This window comes from Bidens hawaiensis, unplaced genomic scaffold (genome assembly GCF_021521415.1).
Source record: "Bidens hawaiensis isolate Kalapana, Puna unplaced genomic scaffold, B.hawaiensis_p1.1 tig00021536_1, whole genome shotgun sequence".
Classification (NCBI taxonomy): domain Eukaryota; kingdom Viridiplantae; phylum Streptophyta; class Magnoliopsida; order Asterales; family Asteraceae; genus Bidens; species Bidens hawaiensis.
The window spans coordinates 215,864-242,113 of record NW_027493355.1 but is presented as its reverse complement, the minus strand read 5'-3'; the positions used below and the strand labels follow the sequence as shown (position 1 = coordinate 242,113).

Below are 26,250 nucleotides of genomic sequence, written 5' to 3'. Positions count from 1 at the left end.
TTCTCACGCGCAGATGTTTCATGCGCAGATGTGATATGCACAAGCATGTGATATGCGCCACGCACAGATGTGATATGCGTGAGCATATGTGATGCGTGAGCATATGTGATGCATGAGCATATGTGATGCCTGAGCATGTGATGCATGAGCATATGTGATATGCGTGAGCATATGTGATATGCGCCATGCGCATAGGTTTTGGCTTTGTGCCTTCATAATATCTTGATTTCAAGCCTCTTGTCTATATCTTGTGGGTTGACCCGCCTCGCTCGGTGTTGAGGCGGGTACATACCTCTTCAAGCCCCCCAGTCTAATGTTTGTCTTGTCTCGCGCGAGCGAGGTAAGATAGATATTAGACTTAAAGGTTGCTCTTTTAATAGTGTCTTTTCTTCTTATTACTCATCGGTGCGCGAAATTCTATCCTTTTTGGTTGAAAACGAATCGTCCCTGTACGTGGTTGGTCGTTGCTGACATGCGTCAGTGATGGAGACGTGTCAGACCTTTCGTGTGCTCGAGGTGCTACAGTTGCCTTTCATATCCCCCACATAGTGTCAGGAACACGTGTCGCGCTCGCGTTGGTCCGTACCTGCGAGTGGTGGCGCGTGAACTCTGGCAGCCCCTGTATCGCTTCTTTTCGTGTCCCCTCACACAGTGTCAGGGACACGTGTCGCGCTCGCGTTGGCTTACACCTGCGAGTGGGGGCGCGTGAAGTTCGATTAGTACCAAATTTTCTCTCTCCTGGGCCTATAAAAGCAAGCCCTTAGAGTTTTAATTCTTCATCTTCTTTGTTGTTTATTCGAAGCTTTCCTTTCTTTCATTCTTTTCCGATTACCTGTCTTCTGCTTCCAGATCTCTGTTCTTCAGAAGCATCCTTTGTCCGTTTTTACAGTTGTATGTCTGATAGCTCAGACACCACAATCTCCCCTATCCATCGCCGTATGAAATCGTTAGTAATGTCTACATTGAAGAAGACCGGCAAGGGGAAGAGGGCTGCTGAGGCCTCATCGGAGGAGGTAGGGAAAACCAAGGCAGTGAAGAAGTGGGATGAGATCCCATGTAAACTGAGGCAGTCCGATTTTGACAGCCTTATCGCCTCTCAGGGTTTTCTCCCTGAGTATGGCTGCATGCTGCCGGCGGCCGGGCAAACGGCGGCGGACCCGCCCACCGGCTATATATCCCTTTATTGCCATTTTTTCACCCACTGCAACCTTCGTCTCCCGATGACAAGGTTTGTGGGTGCGCTGCTTAGGTTTTATGGGATTCATATATCCCAAGTCCATCCGTTTGGACTCGTGCGCATGACTCACTTTGAGTTCATGTGCAAATCTCAGCGCGAGGAGCCCACCCCTCGTCGCTTTCAATTTTTTTATAAGCCCAAGATCCAAGATTCTTGGTTCTCATTTATTCCTCGCAGTCAGAAGGTCAAGTGCTGCACTGTTTCATTCAAGAGCCTTCATGACTGGTCTGAGAGGTTTTTTTATATCAGGGCTGGTGTGATCACCATCCGCATGACCATGCGCGCGATCTCTTCTGCGCCTGCGGATGTGGGTGTCTTCAAGAACCCAACTGGCGCCTGGGTTAAAAAGTTGACTGTCGAACCATCCCCCGCCAAGAATATTTGTGAGGAGGCGCTGGTGGGGGTTGGTATGAGCAGGAGGTGGGCCGACAGCGCGACTGAGCCCGTTATCCAAGTTGACGGCTTGTGTAAGTTAATCTCCTTGCATTACTTCTGCGCGAATATAATTCGTTTTGCTGATCATTTGACTTGTTTTGTGCAGTCAGCAAGGAGTATGTCCACGCCGCCTATGATGAGCATATGGAGGGTGGCTCCGTCGCGCTGGGCGCTGGGGAGGTTGGCTTCCCCGATCGCTTCGATGACATGTTCATCCCTGTTGATCTGGGATTTCTCTTTGACAGCGATGCGCCTGGTAAGCCTTTGTACTTATGCTTACGCCTTTATAATACCAAATTTGGCTAACATTTCTGTTGCACGTATTGTAGACGCGCTTGAAAACTACGAGCTGGAGCTCGCGGAAGAGGAGGAGGATGAGGAGGTTGAGGTGCCCCAACTAAAGCGTAAAGCTAAGGGAAAAACTGGCGCAGGGGCCAGTAAGAAACAGAAGAAAGATGTTGCCCCTGTTGCTCAGGATCCTCCTACTCAGGCAAGGGGATTTGAGAAAACCCAGGAGTTTCCCTCCAAGTTTTCCTTGTCTTCCCTGCCTCAAAAAGTGGGCAGACCTCCTGTCCACACGAGGTATGGTGCCGCTACCTCCTCCCTTCGCGTGGCGGAAAAGGGGAGCGGCGTTGCGCCTGCCGTTTCACCTTCGACAGGTATACTTTGCTTATCCTTTATGGTTCTATGAGCGCGATTCTGATAGAATTACTAATGAATCTTTGTTCACTCAAATGTTTGTAGAGCCGGCGACCTTGGTAGATCAACCTCAGGCGCAACAAGGTGCCGAGCCTGCGCCGGAGGTCGCTTCGAAGTCCCCTGTTTTACCCTAAAAAAAGGGGAGAATGGACTTCATGGCGATGTTTGACTCGCGAACGGCATTGCGTCAAGGTATGTATTGCGCTTTTATTTTCTTAATTTTTTTCTTTTAGATCAAGTCATGAACCATATCTTTTGTTGATTTTTCATAGGAGTCATAGCTGGCGTACAAGCTGCTGGCGGCACTCCTGGCGCCGGTGCCAGCGCCGTTGGTTCTGCTCCTGCTCCTGCAAGCGCTGAATCTCCCCTCATCGGGATTACTAAGGAGCAGGAGTCCGTTTTACGCGCCGACCTGGCGGCGTCGAGACCTCCCTCACCTCCTCCTGCGCGCAGCCCTCCTCGCGAGACTGACTTTGGTTCTCGGTCGCAGGAGAAAAGGCTTGTTTCAGAGGAGGATGAGGAGGTTCAAGTTGAAGGCTCCGACAGTGGCCGCGCCAGCCCTGCAGCGCCACGAGATTTTCCGGCGCAGTCTTCTCGTGGGGCTGGCGCTGACTTTTCTGCTTCATCCCCGCAGGTATAGGTTCGTTTTTGCTCCGCTGCGCGGACTTCCATATTAGTGTTTTGATGACTTAGACATTACTTTGTGTTTGCAGGAAGCCGATCACATTTACCGCCCGAGATGGAACATTACTGAGAACAGCTCATTTCAGTCCATGGGTGTGTGTGAGGACTTCTGGGCTCATTCTGTGCCTCCAGCTGAAAGGAGGTTTCAGGAGGGCCGCGCTCGCGATGACTTGCTCAACGATCATCTGTTTGCTGGGTCGGCTTTCTTTGCTGCCTCCCAAGAGCTTCGCTATAATTACGTAAAGGTACGTGATGCTCTTGTGGAAGCCAAGCAAGAGGCTAAAGTGTCTGCTTGGCATCTTTCTGATGCTCGAGAGAGAGCTGAGAAGCTCCAAGCAGAGCTCAGTGAGAACAGAGCAAGTGCCAACACCGCCTTCGTGAAGCGCGGGCATGAGCTACATGCTGCGCGGGAGAAGCTACAGGCGGCCGAGGCGGACGCGGCCAAGTACGCGCGTAGAGTGCGCGACTTGGAGCTGGACGCGGAGGCGCGTGACCAAGCTCTTGTCCAGTCTATAACTGACAAATCATCACTGGAGAGTGAGGTTGCCCGCCTGAAGAAGGAGCTGGCGGCCACGCAGGCCGAGAAAGATGAAGCCTTGGCGACGGCAGCGTCTAGCCAGGAAGCACTCGATGTTGCGCGAGCGGAAAAGGAAGAAGCCTTGGCGGCAGCAGCGTCCGACAAAGAGGAGCTGAAACAGACTAAGGAAACTGTTGAGTTGTTAAACTCTCAGATTCCTGCCCTCGAGACGACTGTTTCTTCTCTCGCGCAGGATCGCCAATGGCTAGTCTCACAAGGTATGACTCGTTGCGCTTATGCGATGAAATACTCAGACGAGTTTCGGGCCCTTGTGATGGATTGCAACGCTGCCTCGCGCTTGGTGGGTCGAGCTGAAGGGTTCAAGGATGGTTGTGAATATAGCGCACTAAAGAAGAACCCATCCGACTACCCTTACCAGCTCGACGTTGTCTTCGCGGATATGGCCGCGATGGGGGAGAAGTATTTGAATACTCCCATTCCCATCCTTGGGCAGGTATTTTAACCTTAATGAGATTACCTTGACTTATTTTCCAAGTCCTTTTTTTTTTTTTTTTTTTGTACTCATATTTTTCCATATGATTTGCAGATATCCGCGCTTGCTGACCAGCCCGATCTCGGCGCGCTAAAGAAATTACTTGACGAGTGCGAAGGGGCTGGTGACGGCGATGATGGCGCGGGGAATGCTGCCCCTGCTAGCGGCTCTGGCGTGGCCAAAGGATCCGCTCCTGACACTATTGTGATAGAAGACTCCATTCATGACGAACAACTTGACTATGGTCAGTTTGGAGATGACGAGGAGCGGGCTGCGCCAGATGCTGAGGGCGGTGATGAGGACTATGAAGAGGCTGACGTCGACGTGGAGACTTGAGAAGCCCTTCATGTTTTTTATTTTTATTTGTAGTTTGTATCTAATCATCTTGTAAACTTGTAAATTTCAATGCTTTGGAATGAAATTTTGTTTTTCCCTTCTTCGCATCTTGCGCAGTCCCCATTCATCTCTTTATATTGCATGTTTGCTTGTTGAATATAAGATATGCTTGCACGTTGAAATAAGAACAAGGTTGTAAGGAAATTATTATACTTAATCCTTGTCATATTGTAAGTGATTTTGCCATATCTTGATTATGTTGACACGTGCCTTGGCGTTTTCATTATTCCTCTTTTGCGCGACGTTATCTCGCATTTATTATAGGGAACTATGAGTTTTTTAGCCTTTACGTGTCAGTATGTGTTACTCAGATATCCATTACAATTTCATGCGCGACCTCGACCTGAGACCTTAACAACTATATTTTGGCATTTGCTTTGCCTTAGTTGTGCTTAGGTATTTTTATGGTCAGGCTGCGTAGCATGTAGGATGGATGTTGTGAGTGATTTGAGCTAAGGCTCACATTATTGGGCTAAGGCCCTGAGCTAAGGCTCATATTATTGGGCTAAGGCCCTGACGTTTTAGAGTTAAGACTCGTTAACGCGTTTGAGCTTGAAGCTCGCGCATGTATGTTTTACTTCGTTTTATTTTGTTTTGATGTCAATACAATGTTGTCGTATTGTTCAAAATTAATAAAGGGAAGTGTGAAACATGTATGCAAAAGGTAATAGAATCCTCATTAAGAGAAGATAGCGCGTATCATTATTCATAATGGCTTAAAAAGCCTTGATTACAAACTTGACATTTTTTTTTTACATGAAACATTTTCTAAGCTGTGCCGCGTTCCATGCGCGCGGGATCTTCTTTCCATTCAAATCTTTTAAAGCGTATGCGCCTTTTCCCAATTCTTCGGAGACTTGATAAGGTCCCTCCCAGTTGGGGGACATTTTTCCCGGGGGAATCGCGCGGCTAGCTTCATTGTTTCGAAGGACAAAATCATTTTTCTTGAAGTGGCACTCTTTCACGCGCTGATTGTAATATTTTTCCAATTTTTTCTTGTATCTGGCTTCACTGATGATAGCCGTCTCTCTGCGCCCCTCAAGTAAGTTGAGATCCAACCTCCTTTCGCGCTCGTTATCAATCTTGCTCATCATGAGCACTCTATGGGATGGGCATCCAATTTCTGCTGGAATCATTGCCTTTGTTCCATAGGTTAGGCTGAACGGGGATTCGCCGTTACTGGTTTTGCTTAATGTCCTGTGCGCCCACAGGACATTAGGTAGCTCTTCGACCCAAGAATGGGATTCTCCCTCCAACCTTTTCTTCAGCCCATTTAGCAAGCTTTGGTTCGCGCGTTCCACTTGGCCATTCCCCTGAGGGTGGTATACTGAAGTGAAAATTTGGTTGATGCGCAATTCCTTGAGCCAGCTAGATATCTTCTTGTCAGTGAATTGTTTGCCATTGTCGCTCACAATTTCCATGGGAAGGCCAAAACGGCATATGATGTGGCTCCAAATAAACTGCTTCATCGCCTCGGCTGTGATTTTTGCTAGTGGCTTGGCTTCGACCCATTTTGTGAAATAGTCTACTGCCACTACAAAAAATTTTACTCGCCCTTGCGCTTGCGGTAGGGGACCCACAATATCGATTGCCCATTTGTGGAAAGGCCATGCGGAGGTCACCGGAATCAAGTTGTTCTTTGGCCGCATGGTGTTTGGTGCAAAGCTCTGACACGCTTTGCATTTTTGAATCTCTTTTAAAGCGTCCAAGTACATGCCTGGCCAATAGTAACCTGCGCTCATTGCCTTGGTAACCACCATGCGCGGGCCAGCATGTATTCCACAGATTCCTTCGTGTATCTCTCTGATCACATAGCTTGCTTCTTCAGCATCTAGGCATTTCATGAGCGGTCCAAGATAAGAGCTTCGATATAGTGTACCATCAAGCAGTTCATAGTTCTGCGACTTGTGCCTTATCTTCCTCGCCTGTGCGCGATCGTCCGGTAGTTTTCCCTCCTTCAAGAATTCCATTACTGGAGTTATCCATGATGAAGGGGTTGTATGAGTTACAAGGACAGACTTCGCTCCCACCGACGGGTTGCTCATTACTTCTACCCTGACATCTTTGCCAAAGTGATCGAAGCTGGTTGATGCCATCTTGCTCAGCGCGTCAGCAGATTTGTTTTCACTGCGCGGAATATGAATGATTCTAAAGCAGTCAAATTGCTCGATGAGCTTTTTCGCCTGCTCTAGATACAGAGGCATGGTGTTCTCCTTGGCATCATAAAGGCCATTGACCTGTGCTGCTACCAAGTATGAATCAACATGGGCCTCTAGCTTTTTAACTCCGAATTTGTGCGCGATGCGCAGGCCAGCCAGCAGGGCTTCATACTCAGCTTCATTGTTGGTGCTCTTGAAGTCCAACCTGATGGCGTAAGTATATTCCTGATTCTCTGGATCCACCAGCTTGAGGCCTGCGCCGGATCCTTCGTTGTTTGACGCTCCGTCAGTGAATAATCTCCAAACATTTTCTTCATCATTGGCTCGCGGAGGGTCTACCTCGCGCTGAGCCTCTTCAATTTTTCCTTCGGGGATTTCTGCAATGAAATCAGCCAAGACTTGTCCCTTTATTGCTGGACGGGGCTTATAGGCGATCGTGTGCTCTCCTAATTCCAGCGCCATTTTGTTAGCCTTCCCGAGAGCGCGGGGCGCCGCAAGACTTGCTGGATGTTGTAACCAGTTAGAACTTCAATAGGATGACCATTGAAATATCTATGAAGCTTGCGCGACGCATGTGTTAGTGATAAAACTAACTTTTCCATGATGGAGTAGCGCGTCTCAGGATCTGTCAGCACCCGACTCACATAGTATATTGGCGTTTGGATTCCCTTGCGATCCACCAACAATACTGCGCCGATGGCGCGCTCTCCTGCTGATAGGTACAATGTCAAAGTTTCACCAGGAAGTGGAGCTGTGAGCGCGGGCAGATTTATCAAACACTCTTTTATCTCACTGAAAGCTTGCTCGGCCTCAGGAGTCCATTTGAATTGGCTTTTCTTTAAGCAATTTCTCAATGTGTTGACAAATGGGGTAGATTTGCTTGCATGGTTCGCTAGGAACCTGTTGATTGATACCAATCTACCATTCAGCTTCTGGACTTCTTTCATGGTGGATGGCGAGGGCATGTCAAGGATGGCCTCCACCTTTTCTGGGTTCACCTTGAAACCATCCTTGGTGACCATTACACCTAGAAATTTTCCCTCTTGTACGCCGAAAGTGCATTTGCTCGGATTGAGCTTCATGTTCACTTCGTTTAGGCGCCCAAGGGTTTCTTCGATGTCTTTGAGCATTTGTTTTTCCTCCCTGCTTTTGATCACCAAATCATCCACGGAGACTTCTAGGTTTCTTCCAATTTGCTCGCTGAAAACGGCATCCATAAGTCTTTGGTAGGTGGCTCCCGCATTCTTCAAACCAAAGGGCATTTTTGTGTAACAAAAAACACCCTTGTCGGTTCTGAAGGCGGTCTTGTCCTCGTCTTGTGGTGCCATTTGAATCTGGTGATAGCCCTTGTAGGCATCCAGGAAACATTTGAGCTTGAATGGCGCCACGGAGTCCACCTTTGCGTCGATGTTTGGGAGGGGGTAACAATCTTTTGGGCATGCTTTGTTGAGGTCCTTGAAGTCAATGCACATCCTCCACGACCCGTTACTTTTCTTTACCATCACAGGATTGGCTACCCATGTCTGGTATCGTATCGGGCGGATGATGTTTGCGCGCAATAGATCCTCAACCTGCTCATTCATGGCCCTCGCTTTCTCATCCCCCATGACTCTCTTCTTTTGAGCAATTGGCTCTACAGACTTGAACGTGTTGAGAGAATGTTGCGCCAGGTCTAGCGGAACCCCAGTCATATCAGAGTGTTGCCACGCGAAGACCGACATATATGCTGTGAGCAATCTTTTCATTCTCAACCTCGTGTCGTCTGATATCGTAGCGCCAATTGTGATTGTTTGCTCCGGGAATTTGGGGTTGAGAATCCATTCATCTGGCGCGTTGTCTGCCATTGGAAGTTTCATTCTCCCTTCCCGCGGAGTACTTGTCACTGCACACAAATGATCTCGGTATACAAAAGTTACACCTGTTGGTGTTGGGAACCCCAACGCGCAGTGCGCTGGCGACGGTATGGCGTTGAATTGGGCAATCGTTCCTCTACCTAAGATCATATTGTGGCATGAAGTGGTGGGCAAGACCAAGAAGTTGACAACTTCGGCTCGCTTGTGTTTCTCATCCCCCATAGTTAGCTCAAATTGTATTTGACCTAGGGGATGAATGATTTCATTTGAAACACCAGAGATTGGTGCATTCACAATTTCAAGCCTTGCTTGGTCTGCCGGATCCAGTTTCCTGAAACATTGCTCATACATGATGTCTGATTCGCTGCCAGTGTCCACCAGGACTTTTAACACTTCATAATGAGCAATGTGTGTAGTGATGACAAGAGGACTGCTGATAGAAGGGCCTCCCCTGATTCTTGGGAAGATTACTTGTTGCTCGCGCCAATCTCCGTGGATTTGCGCGCTTCTCTTTCTTGATATTTGCCCTTGCCTTCCTCCCTCGGCTACACAGATTCTTTTGTACTTTTTGCTGGCTGAGGCTCCTTCTGGTTGTTCATTTTCTGGTCTTGAGTTTTTCACCAGGTGAGCCAGCTTGCCTGATTTCACATCTTTTTCAATTGCATCCTTCAAGTGGTGGCATGCATCAGTGTTGTGTCCTGTGGACTTGTGAAACTCACAGTACTTGCCACTGCTTGATGGTCCCTTGTAGTGTAGTGGCTTGGGGCTTTTGAACTGGACATTCTCAGTGCTTAACACTTGTGAAGGCGTTTTAGTGAGGGGAGTCCATATTCTTGGCAGAGGTCTGTTAGGATCTCTGCCGCCTTCCCTCTTGTCACCCTCCCCGCGATTACGAACGTCTTTTTGGGGCTGGGGTGAGCTTGGTTGCGCCTGCTTTTCTGCGGAAGAAAAACTGGTTGGTTGCAACCTGGACCATACAGAGTTCTGTTTGCCCCTTCTTTCGTTGCTGCGCGGTGTCTCAGCTTGATGCCCTCTTTCTCTTGCCCTATCTTGGGCAATTTGTTTTTCATTTCTCGCGAAGACTCGCGATGCTTCCATTAGCTTGGCCCAAGTGGTTGGCATGCCATCTCTGCTTACGAGAGCTCGGCGGAGTTGATCACTGCGCGCGCCTTGTATAAAGGCCACGCGCAAGAGTTGCTCAGTGATACCTCCGATTGCCAGAGACTCCTGATTGAAACGAGTTATGTAGTCTTCAATCGTTTCATCATTCCTGCGCACGCAGTGCATGATGTCGTCAGGGTCGCGCGTGTGTCTGCGCTGCTGTACGAAGTGGGCTTGGAACTTTTCCAATAGTTCCTCGAACCCATCGATTTGCCCAGTCGGCAAGCTCTCGAACCAGACACGCGCCGCGCCCGTGAGGCAGCGAGCAAACATGTGACACCATGTTGGCATCGTCCAGCTTTCTAGGTTTCCCGTGTTGTAAAAACCTTGTAAGAAGTCGTCTGGATCTGTTGTGCCGTCATATTTGCCCAAACCACTTGGCATCTTGGTTTTGTGCTGAATGGGAGCCTTCGCGATGCGCTCAGTGAATTTTGAATGTTTTACCAAGATGGCTGGCCTGTATGGTGTGGTTACGTCCACTTGCCCTCTCACTGGTGGGCTGTACGGAGTGTGCAGATCCAGATCTGCTTTGGCTCCAGGCGCCATGTTCACGTGCGCACGGAGCTGAGAGCCTCCTGCATGAGTATCTCGCGTCCTCCTCATGCTGTGCACTTCTTCATCACTAAACTCAGCGTGTGCAGTGTGAACAGAATGACCATCTTCCAGCGCGCGCGCCCTTTTTGTTCCATGAACGTTTTGCTTGTCAAACGCTAGCCTTTGTGTTAAGTCGGCTGACTTTTTGTGTTTGACCAGCTCATTGTACTTGTCCATTAGACGTCATTGCTCGTTTATGAGCCATTCTTTGGGGTCATTGGTTTCATCTTCTGGACCCATTGGTCCTTTTTGTTTCGCGCCGGCAAGATTTTGGAACGTGAGATCGTCTGGAGGAGTTTCAGTCTGGCCATGAGGAGTTGTGATGAAAGGATGGTTACTGGTGGTGCGCGTAGAGTCACGCGGCACCCTCAGAAACTGCTGTCCCCCATTAACATCCTCACGCTCAATATCCTCCAGAACTTGATCGACGTTACGAACACCAGAAACCATGGTGGAAAATTTTTTTTTTAGAGAACTGATGAGATTTTGTTGCCGTTGTAACAGGTGATGGCGCCAATGAAGAAACGTGGATCGACTTACTGGTAGACGATCTACTTTCCTCGGGTGTGATTATGCTATCCCACCGATGGTTCTCTGGAATCTGGGTTCTTCCACCTACAAAATGAACAGCACCGTAAACTTACCCCTCAGAAAGGGACAGAGGGGTCCTCTTTGGGGTAACCCTCCGGTGTGAGAATAAGAGTTTGTAGGAGAAGATAATAATATGAGAGTAAGGAAATTGGAGTGTATTGCTTAATATAGCTGAATACTGTGTAATTGGGTGTCCTCCTCCTTGTGGAGTTGATGTGGTATTTATAGTGCTAGGGTTTCCAATGATTGGGCTCAGACCCAATTAGGGCCTTGTTGGCCTCCTCCAATTGCTTTGCGCCACGTGTCCTTGGGACACCTGGTGCTTTTTCATTGGTTATAATCACGTGGTAGCACATGGGTTTTGCTGAGTTGTCCACCTTTCATTGGCAGCTGTCAACATCAGCATATTCTTATTCCTTAAAAAGATACCTTCTGGAAGGTTGTCTGACGTGCACAATCAAGGTTGCCTTAATCCTGATTTGGATAAGGACGAGGTTGATTATGTGCATGTGTGATATGCGCCTATCCTGAGGATGCGCGAGGTCTTCTCTTTATTCTCACGCGCAGATGTTTCATGCGCAGATGTGATATGCACAAGCATGTGATATGCGCCACGCGCGGATGCGCCACGCACAGATGTGATATGCGTGAGCATGTGATATGCGTGATCATATGTGATGCGTTAGCATATGTGATGCGTGAGTATATGTGATGCCTGAGCATGTGATGCATGCGTGAGCATATGTGATATGCGCCATGCGCATAGGTTTTGGCTTTGTGCCTTCATAATATCTTGATTTCAAGCCTCTTGTCTATATCTTGTGGGTTGACCCGCCTCGCTCGGTGTTGAGGCGGGTACATACCTCTTCAATAATGTAACATTGAATAAGCTTAATTATATATATGGTATATTTTATTCTATATTTGGTATAAAAACTCTATTTTGTGGTGGTTTAAATTTTTTGTAATGAAACTATGTGATTTAAATATGCTTAGAGTTGCAGACGTATAAGGTCTATTATTATCTGGATTCTACATTCTATGGACGGTTTGAATGTACAAAAGAAATAAGATAGAAGTTGAAAACCTATGTGTAAGGGGCTTTTTAGGGGTTGACTATGTTCGATATTAATTCGATTCTTCAAATCCAATCACAACTCACTCAGTTCTCTGTATCTGACATGTTTTGTTAAAATTGTGTAATTTTATGCTTTTTGGAAATCATATACGAAAATGTGTATCGTATTTCAAGTGTCACGATTCTAAGCAAAAATAATTTACTTTTTTTAACGAAAAAAACACTAATTTTTATATTTTACTTTACCAGAAGATCAAGCTCATGTCAAACCATATTTCGTTTATAAAATCATGATCATTTGGAGTTCATCGTAAAATTATAAAACAAAGTTCTAACTTAAGATACATCTTTAAAAATTAATAATTGTTACAGACTTACAGATTAACTTATTTATCTTATTGTTATAAAATAATGGTTGTGATTAAATACAAATGTTGTCAGTGAAAGTAAGTTGTATGGATTAATTTGCACCATTTGGAGATCACGTGCTCACGTGACTATGACAAGATGTGGACGTTGTTAAACAATTTGTTCCCCGGATATTGACATTGAACTTATCTTGATGAGTGATGACTCCTTTCGCAAATAATAATATTCTCAAAAGGCATTCACTTTTATTGAATCATTTTAATTAAATTGATAAACTTGTTAACTATCATATTGCAAAGGCTCAAAAACATCTACATATATATCTTCTATGTCATCAAATTATATATTTACTCAACATTTATTTTCTACTATTTTTAACATCTTTATAAATCCTTACATTTGTACATAATTGGTGATAGAGAGATAAAAACACCGTAAAATTTTGACTCATTGAATAAGAAAATTCATGGGTCCGTTATTGTGTATAACAAACTACGTGATTATCTAATTCTTACAATTTTTATTTAAAATTATTTTTTTTAAAACACCCCCTAGGCAAATGTTCTAAGGTTAAAACATGTGTTACAGTATAAATAAATTTATATGGTAAACTGTAAAAAAAAAACAGGGTCGTTTTTAGGGGGGTAAAATCTAGCTAGAGCTTTATGCATCCGCTTCAATAAGGCCTCCATTTTTTTAGGTTGGTTATATAAAGACAATGGATAAGTGTTCAAGTCAGAACAAAAACATATAAAATGATGAAAATGATTGTTAAGTTATTTGGAAAAACAAACATATTTGCGATTAGTTGTTTTAGCTTGTAACGATATAGATTTGAAAAAGACCCCCGATTCTCGTTTTTATTTTAGGCCTCCAAAATGGTTGAGACTAGTGATGAGCTCAGAATGGTACCGGTACCGATCCCGAAAATCCCGATCCCAAAATTCGGAAATCTTTGGTACATGTACCGATAGTCCGATACTGAAATATTTGGTTCGGTACTGGTACGGTACCAGTATCGGTTCGGTTACCGGTATTTCGTGCAAAATTCGGAATATATATGTATCGTGCCGATACCAAAAGCTCAAAACCTAATACCATTCGTACCGACAGTGATTCAGTACTGGTAATCAGTACCTGTACCGCAAAAGTTCATCCCTAGTTGAGAAGAACATGAAATAAATTACATAATTTGATAAATTACAAAAAAATAATAATAATAAAAAAAATCAAAAAACACTATTTGATGTTAACTTACATTAAATAGAAACATGTGTTTTATCCTTTTCAAAGAAAAACTGGGCACTAGCAAAACGAGGATATAGGGCCCAAGTTATGGTTAGATTGATTGCCCTAAATTTTAGGTGCACCATATTTGCGGCTCGTTTTTAAGACCACCTCTCGAGGGGCCTGTTCTCTGTGCATGACCATGACATAATTAATCAAAATCTTTATATATTCAACAACTTCACAAATATATTGTATTTGGCAAAGGTATATGATGATCGTCGGTTATTGACGAAAAAACATACTATATTTAGACATCACAAACATACGTAACATTAAACATTCTATTGATAAGGATATTTAATGACGTCCTTTTCTTATGGTTTGATTCAGAGTTGTCGGTCATATGGTAGTCAAAGGTAATATGTACGTTCTTATCCTTAGGAGCATAAGAAACGCAAGTTGTTAAAAACGCTCATGAACGTGTTCGGTTATATATCACATCAAGTCATCAACAATGAATTAACACTTAAGAAAAACATGATGTTAATCCTAACTCTATCATGTTTCACGAACATCCTTACATTTCCACATCACCGTCATCTTGTGTTTTTTCTTTCATAGCCATATTATTTATTAAAATAAACTATTTATTTTTTATTTTGAATTTTCAATTTAATAAATCATGTAACAGAAAATGTACAAACTTTATAATAAACTTTCAAAAGCTTCACAAATCTTTAATTTTTTTTTTATAAAAAATCACATTCTTTTTATAAATTTTACAAATCATAGAAAAGAAAGTTAAACTTATTTTATAAATTTTTAATAAAAAAAGGAAAATAAAGTAAACAAAGAAAATAGAAATGGAAACAAACACGGCATCACATCTCCCTTCAGGCCCTGCGACGACCACCTCACATAGGGGGCGTGAGAAGTGGGTGCTACGTGCGCTAACAATTGAACTATGGCATCCCTGTTATAGGCATTTTAGTGCAGCTGTTGATTATTTGATAAATTTTTTGAAGTCAAGTTAACGTAAGTCATAAAATCAATCAAAATTTAATTGAGAGGGAACATGCATTATAATTAACAAGCATCTCCTAAACTGTTGGAAAATTAGTAGATGTTTTAGTCTAAGTTGAAAACATGTTGGGTGATTGAGACTTTAGTGGTTACAACTTACATGACACCTAAGATATCGATGTAACAATTGATCCACCTTATCTTTATCGTCATAAAGACAATTATCTCAAATGCATGATTGAAATTTGAAAGTATGCAGTGGGCACTAGTACAAAAATAACCGTAATATAAAATAAAAATTAATTAAGAAAGTTGATAAACAAGTTAACAAGATATTTATTGAAAATCAATAAATGAAAGAAAATCAAAAGTTTGATTCTTTTAAAAAAAGTTATTATAACTATGATAAACGAATGTTGTTGCGGGTACATACAAAGAAATGAATAAAAAGGACACTATTTGTCAGAGAATTGAGAACTGAGAACGTGGAGTAGATCATGAAGAAATACCCCTTCCTCGTGAATTTATCCATAATTTGATATATTACTTATTAAATACATGCAGGGGAAAGTTAGCGTGCAAACTAAAAAATCGTGCTAATTGTGAAAATTAAGTAGTATAATTATATATACATGTATGGTGATTATGTAAGTAATTACACTATACTATAATTATATTATGTTGTATATATAATTACATTATCTGATTCGTACAGTTAACACGTTCATTTAATTTGTATTTGATCTAAACCAAATACATGTATATCTTAATTATACAATATCTATAACTACAAACAGAACGCATTTCGATACACTATTGATCTATTTTATATAATCACATATGAATTCAAATGGCATGCATATGATTTAGAGGTGCACAAGCTAACTGGTTAACTAATTTCTAACCGGAAATCTAACCAATTAGTAACTGGTCCATCACTAACCGGCTTTTACCCGATTCTAACCGTTGGTTAGAAACCGGTTTGTATTATTCATTTCCGAAACCGATTATAAACTGGTTAACCGATTTTTTTGTTATTTTTATAAAAAAATCGATTTTTTTCCGGTTATTCACCGGTTAACTGATTCGGTTATACCCGAAATCGGTTATACCGAGAAGAGGTTTCTTGTCTCAAAACTGATTAGTACCCAACCCGATTAACATGTTTAACCGGTTATTTCCCGCCAAATAATTAACCGGTTAGAAAATTAACCGGTAATGTGCACCTCTACTGTTTGATGATATGGAATATAAGACTTAGACGAGAAGCCCAATTAGTTTTGTTTTGATTAATGGGCCGTGTTAAAATGTTAGCCCAAGTTATGTTTTAGTTTTCTTTTACCCCCCATAACAAAACTGAAATGCGTCGTAAATTTCTATTTTCATTAAGATCGTATTTATACAAATTATTTTTACTCAAAGCAAGTAACGGCTTAACACAACCAACCGGTTGCGCGTGCCATGAGTGAAAGGGGTTTTGATTGACAGGGAAGAGAATAACTGAGGATCGACTCAAAACATAATTAAGATTTTTATACATGAAGTCGGCACTATGCAAAAGGTTCATGCTCTGATTAAGATGCTCTTGGCCTGAAATCCTAAGGGTTCATGCTAAGACAATTACATAACCGTCACACTTTCTCTCTCCCGTTACTTTGATCATCTTTAATGCAATATATATAAGTGTATTATGCGGTTCTCACAGTTCTCAACAGTTTTTGTTTTGAAAAATGCATCCTATACGTTATTTTGTGTGTCTACATACATGTGTGGGTGATGGTACAAACGAAAACCATAAGATATTTGATAATTATATATTTACTAGTGAATACACCAAGATATAAACGTGGAAATGTCTTATACTACTAGTTAATTAAGGGTTGTGCATTGTTTGAAAACAAACTTGACCAAATAGTTGGAAGAGATTTAGACTGAAAACCGCACCGATAAAACATAAAAGGTCGATCGTTCATGGTTTGGTTCAGGTTATTTGATCAATTGATTAACTATCTTACCACTTAGTATTTTTTAAATTTTAATTGACATGAATGTATTCAATATATTTGTATCATTGTATGCCATCCACTTGCATGTACAGTTATTGAACCACATAAATAACATAACTAATAGCTTACCAATAGCTTATGTCAATCACATGCTCCCAAACTTGTCACATATATTTTATGATTGTTTTGTTTTCAGTTCTTACGCGGTTGTAGTTCTTTATTGAGTATCTACGTTTAAATTTTTTAATATATCTTATCTACCAATATAATTTATTCCGACATAATAATCTTTGTATAAAAGAGCGTGGTATTTAAAATATTATACGAGTATTTTACAAAGTATCTGCCCACATCAAATGGTACGTTAAACATGACGAGTACGTATCCGAATTTTGTTCTTGATTGGAATAAGTGGGTCCCAGTAAAGTGAACTTGTTTGCGTGGTAGGAGAGATGAGTCGGGTTGCAACTTTAGATGCATTACATAAACGCAGGGTGCTCATAGAGACCAAGTAACGTCTGTTATGCGATAAATCACTTGAGTCGTTGGACCATATACTAACATCATGTTATAATATGGCATTTATTAGTAGTTGGTGTGGTATACATGTGATCTATGCATTTGAGGTGAATGATTTGTTAACACTAAATCTTAACATAAATGGGCATGAAGTTAAAAGACAAGCCATTCAATCGTTTCTTTGAGTGATAAATATAGGGAAATTAACCGAGCTAGAATGGGAGGCGTGATGTTCTTTTTCATTTTAAATATAATAGGTGAAATTGATGCATTTTTCTGACTAATTACTTGCTGGTATCTTATTTTAATCAAATTTGTCGTTTAAAAGGGTCCATTTTTGAAGAAAGAGTTTAAAAATGCCTCTCATTTGCTAAATTCCCATAAATACCCAACCCAATATTATATTCACATTGAGATTAATTCATAGTCTAACAAGAACCTGTCACGTGATCTCAAATCTTATCGTCAAAATTAGATTGAGCTCAAATATAATCTTCAAGATGAGTTTGATATCAAATTCCATAATTAAGATGAGTTTGAGAATAATTTCACTGTGAAGTTGAGATTTGACAGCCACGTGTCGGTATGCCACTGGCATATGAATGTCATTGTCTCACATATAAATCTCATCATCATGGATTGGGACAAACTATTTGTTAGTGATTCTAGTACAACTGGGATTAACTTATTGATCAAGGAACTTATTAATATTAATATAAATAAGTTGGGTACGATATACACAGTTATTTAATCTTATTATAACATATAATTCTATTGGTATTATAGAGGCGAAGCCCCTAAGCCATGAGGCTTCGGGGGGGGGGGGGGGGGGGGGGCTTCTGGTAGTAGGGTCAAAGAGTCGGCACCTCTGGTAGTGTCTAAGGGGCAGAGCATTTGGCTGGAGATCGAAAGGGTGATAACTACAAAGCAATTATCATTGACCCTAACCCTAATAATAATAATCGTTTTAATCATACGATCTCTTACTCTGATTCATCAAAACACACACAAAATTACATACTTGATTCTTGCTCTGAAGTTTGAGTTTTATCCGATCAACTCATTTATGAACCATAACTAGTTTTGATCTAAAAGTACGATAACGACTCTAAAAAATCCAAGATAACCCAACACTAGAGGTACACAAACTGGTTTAAAACTCAAAACCGGTTATGGTTGGTTAATAAAAGTCAAAATCGGTTCCACTTCGGGTTGAAACCGACTTCTTACCACGTTACCATCGGTTTCGGTTTAGTTCGGGGTTTGACAGGTTATTGCGCGGTTTTTGCCGGTTTCGGTTCGGTTAACCGGTTTGGAACCGTTTTGGTAGAGAAAATTACAAACCGGTTCCTAACCTATGGTTTCAATCGGTTCCTAACCTATGGTTTCAATCGGTTCCAAACCAGTTTCTACATAATCGATTTCCAACCTATTCAGTTTCAGTCTTATTTTCAGATCAATTCAATTAACCGGTTTATTTGCCCCCACCAGTCCAGGAATTACAATATAAGATTATGGGAATTTTCCCAAAAAAGTAACCCTAGACACATCATACATGACGTACTTGCAATCTCCATCCCCCATTTGACTGACTTCATTGTAGTCAACGCCATTCAACCGTACATCCACCGTCACCTACCCATATTCCAATCCCCAATTTCACTTCACACCCATCAATCAAATCCAAAATAATATTCAAGATGTCAGAAGATCAAGAAAATATTAGAACAGCAAAACATGCTAATAATAATAATAATATGATCTGGAAGTCAATAAGTTGGTTTAAAATGTTGGGCAATGAACTAAGCTGGAGGTTTGTGTTTTCGGTTATTATTGTGTACGGGATTAATCAAGGTGTCAGTATAGGCTTGTACCGTGTGAGTGTACAATACTATATGAAAGATGTCCTTAAGTTACAACCTTCCCAAGCACAGTTTTATGCTGGAATCATTCAGATTCCTTGGATTATTAAGCCCCTTTGGGGGCTTATGACCGATATTGTCCCGATTTTTCGGTTGAGGAGACGGCCTTACTTCGTGTTCGCGGGTAATTTTAAGTTCTTATTTTGTAATTTACGGGTGTAAATGAGCCGAGCTGGGTCATGAGTTGTTTTTTTAAGCTCAGGTTTCGTTCGTTTATTATTTATTAGTTGATATATATATATATATATATAAGTTTTTAGTTTTTTCTATAGAACTTGAGGAAAACCTTAAACGAGCATAAGCTTGGCTTGAGCTCGTGCCGTACCTTAAACAAGCCAAAGCTTAGATATTTTAAGCTCGGGCTTGGCTTGTTTACTATTTATTAATTAATTTATATATGTTTTTAGTTATTTTTATATCGTTTGAGAAAAACCTTAAACGAGCCAAAGCCATTTAAGGTAGGTACTACACGAGCTAAAAGTAACTTTGTTAGATATTACGTTTTTAGTTATTTTTTTCGAACTTGAGGAAAACCTTAAACGAGCATAAGCTTGGCTTGAGCTTGTCTGTGCGGTGTGAAATTAATAAATAGAAGTCCAAAGAGGTAAAACTTTGTTAGATATTTTAGTGTAATTGGATTAACTTTGTGTACCAATGTGTATCGTAATATTCATCAAACAAGTCAGGAGGTACGGGATGCACACTTGTTTTGAGTTTATCATGATCTTAAGGGTGAAGGCCCTAACCATTTTTTTTGGGGGGGGGTGATTCAAGCGGAAACACATTTTTCACGGGTTCTTCTGGGGGCAGCATCCCTGGTAGTAGGGTCCAAGGGGCTGAGCCATTGGCCGGTCAAAACATGACGTGCTGTATTAAAATTTACCGTTATTGTTGTATCAAAAATTCGTTACAAATTGAATTTTTGGAATTTCACATGTGAAGTCCGTGGTCAAAATATGGCGCATTTTGATGCTAATTTAAATTCCGAAACGAAACTGCCAGTTTCTATTCCTAATCTGGATATACAACATATTGTCTTTTTGGTCGAACACTTTGGTTCTCGAGTTCACAAAAACACATACGAAACTCTTGTCTCTTATGAGTTTTATACGATTAAATATTCGAACACCATTGAATTAATTCGATTTGAAAGTGTATCACGACTCTCAGATTATCCTGTAGTTATATCTCATGAATCCCCTACAAACTTAAAATACACAAGGCTTGTTAAGGCTCGACAAGCCTAAATGAGCTTCCCATACACGGCTCAAGCTTGGGTTCGATAACTAAACGAGCTTTATTGAGGCTTGAGATTGAAAAAGCTTGGCTCGTTTGGAGCTCGAGTAGCTCACTAGCGGCCCGGCTCGTTTGCACCCCTACTTTGCATTTTAATTTAGTTTTCAAGTGCAAAATCAATTTAAATGTTTTGCAAATGCAAAACATATACGCGTTAGCAAATCTTAAACAAATTTGTTTGTTTACTGTTTCAGGTTTAGTTGGTTCAATAGCAATGTTAATACCAGCTTTTAGCACAAACTTGCCAGCAGTATGCGCTGTATTATCTTTCATGACAGCTGGTGCAGGGGTCGCGATAGCTGACGTGACAATCGATGCTTGTGTAACAGAACACAGCATAAGTCATCCTACTCTTGCAGGTGACATGCAAAGCTTGTGTGGAGTTAGTTCTTCAATTGGTCAACTTGTTGGGTTCGCATTGAGTGGTGTTCTTGTTCATATTATTGGACCGCAGGTTCGTTGCTAGTAATTATTTTAGTATGCAAAGTTTTCATCTTACATATATGTTTGATTCTGAACTCAAATTGATTATTGATGGTGTTTGTGTGTGCGCATTTCAGGGTGTGTTTGGTGTATTAAGTATTCCGGCTGGATTGGTTATTTTGGTTGGAATGATGCTGCAAGAACCGCTTGTCAATAGCTATTCTCATAAGCGGGTAAGGTTTTCGATGTTCGAATAAACATATTTTGCTTTCAGATTATTTAAGGTTTTAAAATTGTCACTAGTAGTTGCAATAATAAGTTTTTAATGTTTCAAAAGACAAATTTTCGTTTCGTAATGTAAGGGCATTTTGGTCAATTCCTTAATAGTTAACTGAAACTTTAACGTCTATCCACGTCAAGGACCATTTATGTTACGCTTGAGTGAACAATGTGTAATAAATGAAACTTAGGGACCCAAATACCGTAGAATAGACATCTCGCAGGGACTATCAGTGTAGTTCGTTTTAAACTTAAATGCTATATATGATATACATCAAAAGTTGTATTTGTGTCACGCAACGTCTAACGGTTGATTATTAGTAAGCTTCGGATGAATAGTTATTAGCAGTATTTTATAAACTATTTTTTAGGTGAGTTCTAATATTCCCTTTTTATGTTTATTCGACACGATTCATTTTCGATAAACGTTACAAAATAAAGCTCGATAAGGAATGACCGAACATTGCTTAAATTATCAATTTATTAAGAGTTAAGTGCCATTTTAGTACCTGTGGTTTGGCCAACTACGCAACTTTAGCACCTATTCTTTATTTTGTGCAAATGGCTACTGATTACAGGTAAAGCAAAAGTTTCTTGATGCTATTAAAACCATGACGACGGCCCTGAAAACACCGGAAGTTTGGAGACCGTGTTTGTACATGTATCTATCACTTGCATTAGGTGTAAGTATTCATGAAGGAATGTTTTACTGGTACACCGATGCAAAAACGGGCCCATCTTTCTCACAGAAGGTTATCGGGTCCATATTCTCAGTGGGTGCAGTCGGGTCACTTTTGGGCGTTCTTCTATACCAAAACGTGTTCAGAACCCACCCGTTTCGTGGTGTATTATTCTGGACACAGTTACTATACGGTGCTTCGAGTCTTCTGGATTTAATGTTGGTGTTGCGACTAAACTTAAAAGTTAATGTGCCCGATTACATATTTGTAGTAATGGACGAAGGGGTTTCTAAAATGATTGGGCGTCTCAGATGGATGCCGCTTCTCGTTCTCAGCTCCAAGTTATGCCCCTCGGGAATCGAAGGCACGTTTTTTGCTTTGTTAATGTCAATCGACCATATTGGGACGCTTACGTCATCATGGGCGGGAAGTGTCTTGCTTTGTGCTCTAAATGTCACAAGAACTCGGTTTGATAGTTTATGGGCTGCTATTTTGATACGAAGTGTCGCGAGGGTTCTTCCGATTGGGCTTTTGTTTTTGGTGCCCGGTAATGACCCGAATTCGACTATTCTTCCGGCTGAATTGTTGATGACAAAAAAAGGTGATGATGATGTGTTGGAAAATGGTAATTCTGAAATGATTTCTTTGGTTAATAATAGCATATGACAAGATTTAGTTTATTAAATTTACTCGTTAATCATTAACTGCTTCCATACATTCATAGTTTTGTAACTTAAGGAGTGTACTATATCTTTTAAGCTTATAATGTACACCCATTTTGTTTATTTGACCTATTAGAGAGAGAATATTAATCCATGGAGGAGTGTTCTAGTGGTACCCTTGTGACTTTCTCTAGGTCGCTGGTTCAAGCCTCGTATGTGACAAAATATCGTGTGTGAGCCTTTAGGCGGTGGGTTTTCTTGGAATTGGTGGCAGGACGGGTCACCAGTGCTATATGTGATCGCAGGCGTGGGTGGCATTTTGCCGATAGGTGTAATTGTTCAAAAACAAAGTTATAATAATAACCTAAATTGACTGATTACCATAGACCTAACAAAAATTAGAGATAATAATAATAATAATAATAATAATAATAATAATTAATAACCTAAATTGACTAATTACCATAGACCTTCTGAAGCAAAATTGATCATGATCAGATAATATATGGAAAATAAATACATGTGAATTTGAACAGAAACTGGCTAAGTGCAAAAAAAAAATAAAAAAATACAAATTATACATGTAATCTGAATATTTGATACACTTGGTGCTAATGCTATATCTGCAGAAAATAGTAGATAATCTATATATATTTGGTAGCTTTTCATATGCCAAACAAACAAGACAATGAACATAAATAAATTAATAACTATATGTAAACTTAATGTTCTTCTTCGTCTTCTATGTTCTCGGGCTCTTGAAGCATGTTCATCAACATATCAACCTGGTTCTGCAACATAGCATTTTGTCGTTCTACATCCGCACGTTTACTTCTTTCATCAAGTAGCTGCAGTTGGAGATGCTCTAGGACACGCGAGTCCTCTTCCAATTGCTCATTTAGGCCATCGATCTCTCTGTCCTGTAATATTATTGACCAGTAATTCATTCATACAGATAATGACTAGGGTTTATTATCGGAGAAAAGAGAAAACAAGATAATAAATAGGAAAGCTATCTAAATTTAACTTAACTAAAAAGCACTGCCCGTCGGGCGGCTCTCAGCCAGATCACCCCGGTAGTGACTTTATTAACTAAATATATGCCGGTAATGAATAAATCCAATTATCCAATTCATTTAAGCCCATTTTTACAAACAAAAAAAATTTGCACAACGCTATTCAATAAGCCCATTTAAAATTTTAATTGTTTAAACCCAATAAAAAAAACATTTTTACTTAAGGCCCAAATTTTTCTTGCCTTTGGACCAAAAATCTACGATTCTCAGAATGGCTTTGCTAAAAAGCCAATGAAAGCCTAATACAGAAAGAGCCCAATATGACTTATTAAGCAGTTGCTAACAGTCAACAACATCAACATTTACACAATTTTTTAAAAACCGGTATTTTAATCGTGCCAGATTTCGTTCAAAAATGGTACAACCGGTTGAACCGGGATACACCTGGAGGTTCAACTGGGTTGAATATTTTACCTTGTAATTTGTATAAATACAACTTCAACTTAATAAATAACCCAAAAGTATATTAATAAACAACACATTGACAATGATCGAGTTGAATAGAAAGTAATAGAAAGTTTATATTTTGTATATGAACTTAATCAATTAAAAAAGATGTAAACAAAAACCAACATTGCATTTGCAGGTTATAAAACTGGTAGATTAGCTAATTGTCGTTTATTGTGTTTACTCGTTTCAATTTTATCCGCTAGGTTAAAAGTCATTTTAAAAAACATGAGCCGCAAAAAAATATAAAATATCTCTTGGGTTTAAAACCGGTATTAAAAAAAAACCGGCGGTATGATGTTATAGCAAACCGCCCAAATATACCGGGCTCTAAATACCGGTTGCCTTACCAAAATCCGGTATAATCAGCCGGTACGTACCGGTTTTTAAAACATTGCATTTACAAGCTTTCTCTTGTACCTTTCGGTTCATTTCTTGTACAGCAATGCGGCGCATGCTTTCAACAACATCAACATTTACAAGCTTTCTCTTCTTGCCAATGAGCCATCCGCGTGGATAACTGGCAGAATCAAAGTCGGGTGGAGGAAGTAAAGATTCAGCCGAAGGCCTTCTACCGTTCAAATCCATTATTGGTTCAAGAGGTTCAAAGAGGGCCTTACGCTTCTCTGACAGAACAACCGGCGGTTCTTCCATAACATCGTCTGCTAAAGTTTCCCCTTTCGTTGTTTTATCAGCTTCATCTTTAGCGTCTTTAGCATCTTTAACGTCAACGTCCTTGTGCAAGTTCTTCGTACTACCTGCAACCATAGTTACAATTTAAAAAAATAAACGCATGGATCATTATCGACCCATGATTAATAGTTTAGATTATCAGAATTCAATTTGGCTATGAAATATGAATGGTTTTATTTATGCATCTTGATTATTTTCTAAATGTTATAGAATTATAAATCATTATCAGACTCACTAACTTTGTTAAATTCAAGTAGCACAAACTAAAACTATAAAAAGAATTATAATATTTAATTACAAGTAGTTTAATGAATATATTGTGAATTTGTGATTAGTAATGTATGATGTTTTACTAAAACCATTAACAAAAATCAAACTTACCAACTTTATTAAATTCAAGTGATTAGTTGGGGACAAAGACATGATTGTAACTTTTGTTAGAAGCTTACGGAAAAAAGTATGGTCCTTTATCTTTTGAAAAAACCAAAGAGCACACACGAGGGTAGTTTTATTATTATTATTATTATTATTATTATTATTATTATTATTATTATTATTATTATATTTTAAATCGTGAAAGTCTTTCAAAAATCAAATTTTACACCCGCTCATTTAAAACACCCATTATTTTACTAATTAACTTACTCTTGGTTCTTAAAATAAAGGGTTGGATCAGATACAAATTAAATTAACGTATTAACTGTGTGAATCAAGTAATGTAATTATATATACAACATAGTGTAATTACACTACGATGTAATTACATAATTACATTACTTGATTCGCATAGTTAGCACGTTAATTTAATTTATACATCTACATTCCCATTAGAATAAAATTACAAATTTTACTATCATTACCAAAAATTCAAATACATTTTTTATTTTTATCTAATTTACTTTTGATTCTTAAAATTAAAATACTTTGTATGTTATTTTATTATTATTATTATTATCCAATACATTTGTGGAACATCATGTATTGAAAAATAGAAATGTATTGGTATATTAACATTTGAAAAATAATATATTTACAAGGGATCTATATATAGTGTTTGAATGCTAGATGAAGACCAATTAATTAATTATAACATTTACTCTTATTATAACAAACAAAAAAACATGACTTTTCTGTTAAGTCTTATGATTTCATCAAACTCTATAATTCACAAATAATTTCCATGATTAAAGTTTGTTCAACAACAAAAACATAGATCTAATACTATCATATATTCATAAGTTAAATCCATATCTTAATCAAGATAAAACAAAATCAAACTTCCATCCGACTCTGCTAATAACTGTGCTATCAATAAAATTTTACTGAATATGATTGTTGTTTAATAATAATAATAATAACAACACACCTGATCTCTTACGAGACTTCCAAAACACAGGAGTTGAAGACACCGGTGAGAAGCCATTAACAACCACCACCTTATTATTATTATTATTATTATTGTTATTATCTTCTTCCATAATGATAAATACTCACTTGTCTTCAATTCCTTATGTTCTTCAAAACATATAGTGAGAGAGACTATTATTGTCTTGCTTCCTAGTTCTAATGTTTGTTTGTTGTTTAATAAATCTTGTAAAACGTGTTGTTGTCGTTTAACTCACACGAGGTTTTAATGGCACCGATAAGACCGATGGTGTGAAATCAACG

At 40.0% G+C, this 26,250-nt stretch overlaps 2 protein-coding genes across 2 annotated transcripts; one reads left to right on the top strand and one right to left on the bottom strand.

Annotated features, from left to right (window-relative positions):
• Nucleotides 1–18,804: 18,804 nt before the first annotated feature.
• LOC143563833 (putative folate-biopterin transporter 3) lies at nucleotides 18,805–22,408 on the top strand. The gene is made up of 4 exons (XM_077051291.1): nucleotides 18,805–19,150; nucleotides 20,517–20,776; nucleotides 20,883–20,978; nucleotides 21,603–22,408. Exons 1-4 carry the CDS (start codon nucleotides 18,805–18,807, stop codon nucleotides 22,368–22,370), a joined length of 1,470 nt encoding a protein of 489 aa, XP_076907406.1. The 3' UTR covers nucleotides 22,371–22,408.
• A 528-nt stretch (nucleotides 22,409–22,936) lies between these two features.
• On the bottom strand, nucleotides 22,937–26,190 carry LOC143563832 (protein HEADING DATE REPRESSOR 1-like). Its single transcript, XM_077051290.1, has 3 exons — nucleotides 25,949–26,190; nucleotides 24,310–24,647; nucleotides 22,937–23,286 (listed from the first exon to the last, which is right to left on the bottom strand). The coding sequence occupies exons 1-3, from the start codon at nucleotides 26,058–26,060 to the stop codon at nucleotides 23,089–23,091; spliced, it is 648 nt and encodes a 215-aa protein (XP_076907405.1). The 5' UTR covers nucleotides 26,061–26,190; the 3' UTR covers nucleotides 22,937–23,088.
• Between the last annotated feature and the right edge of the window lie 60 nt (nucleotides 26,191–26,250).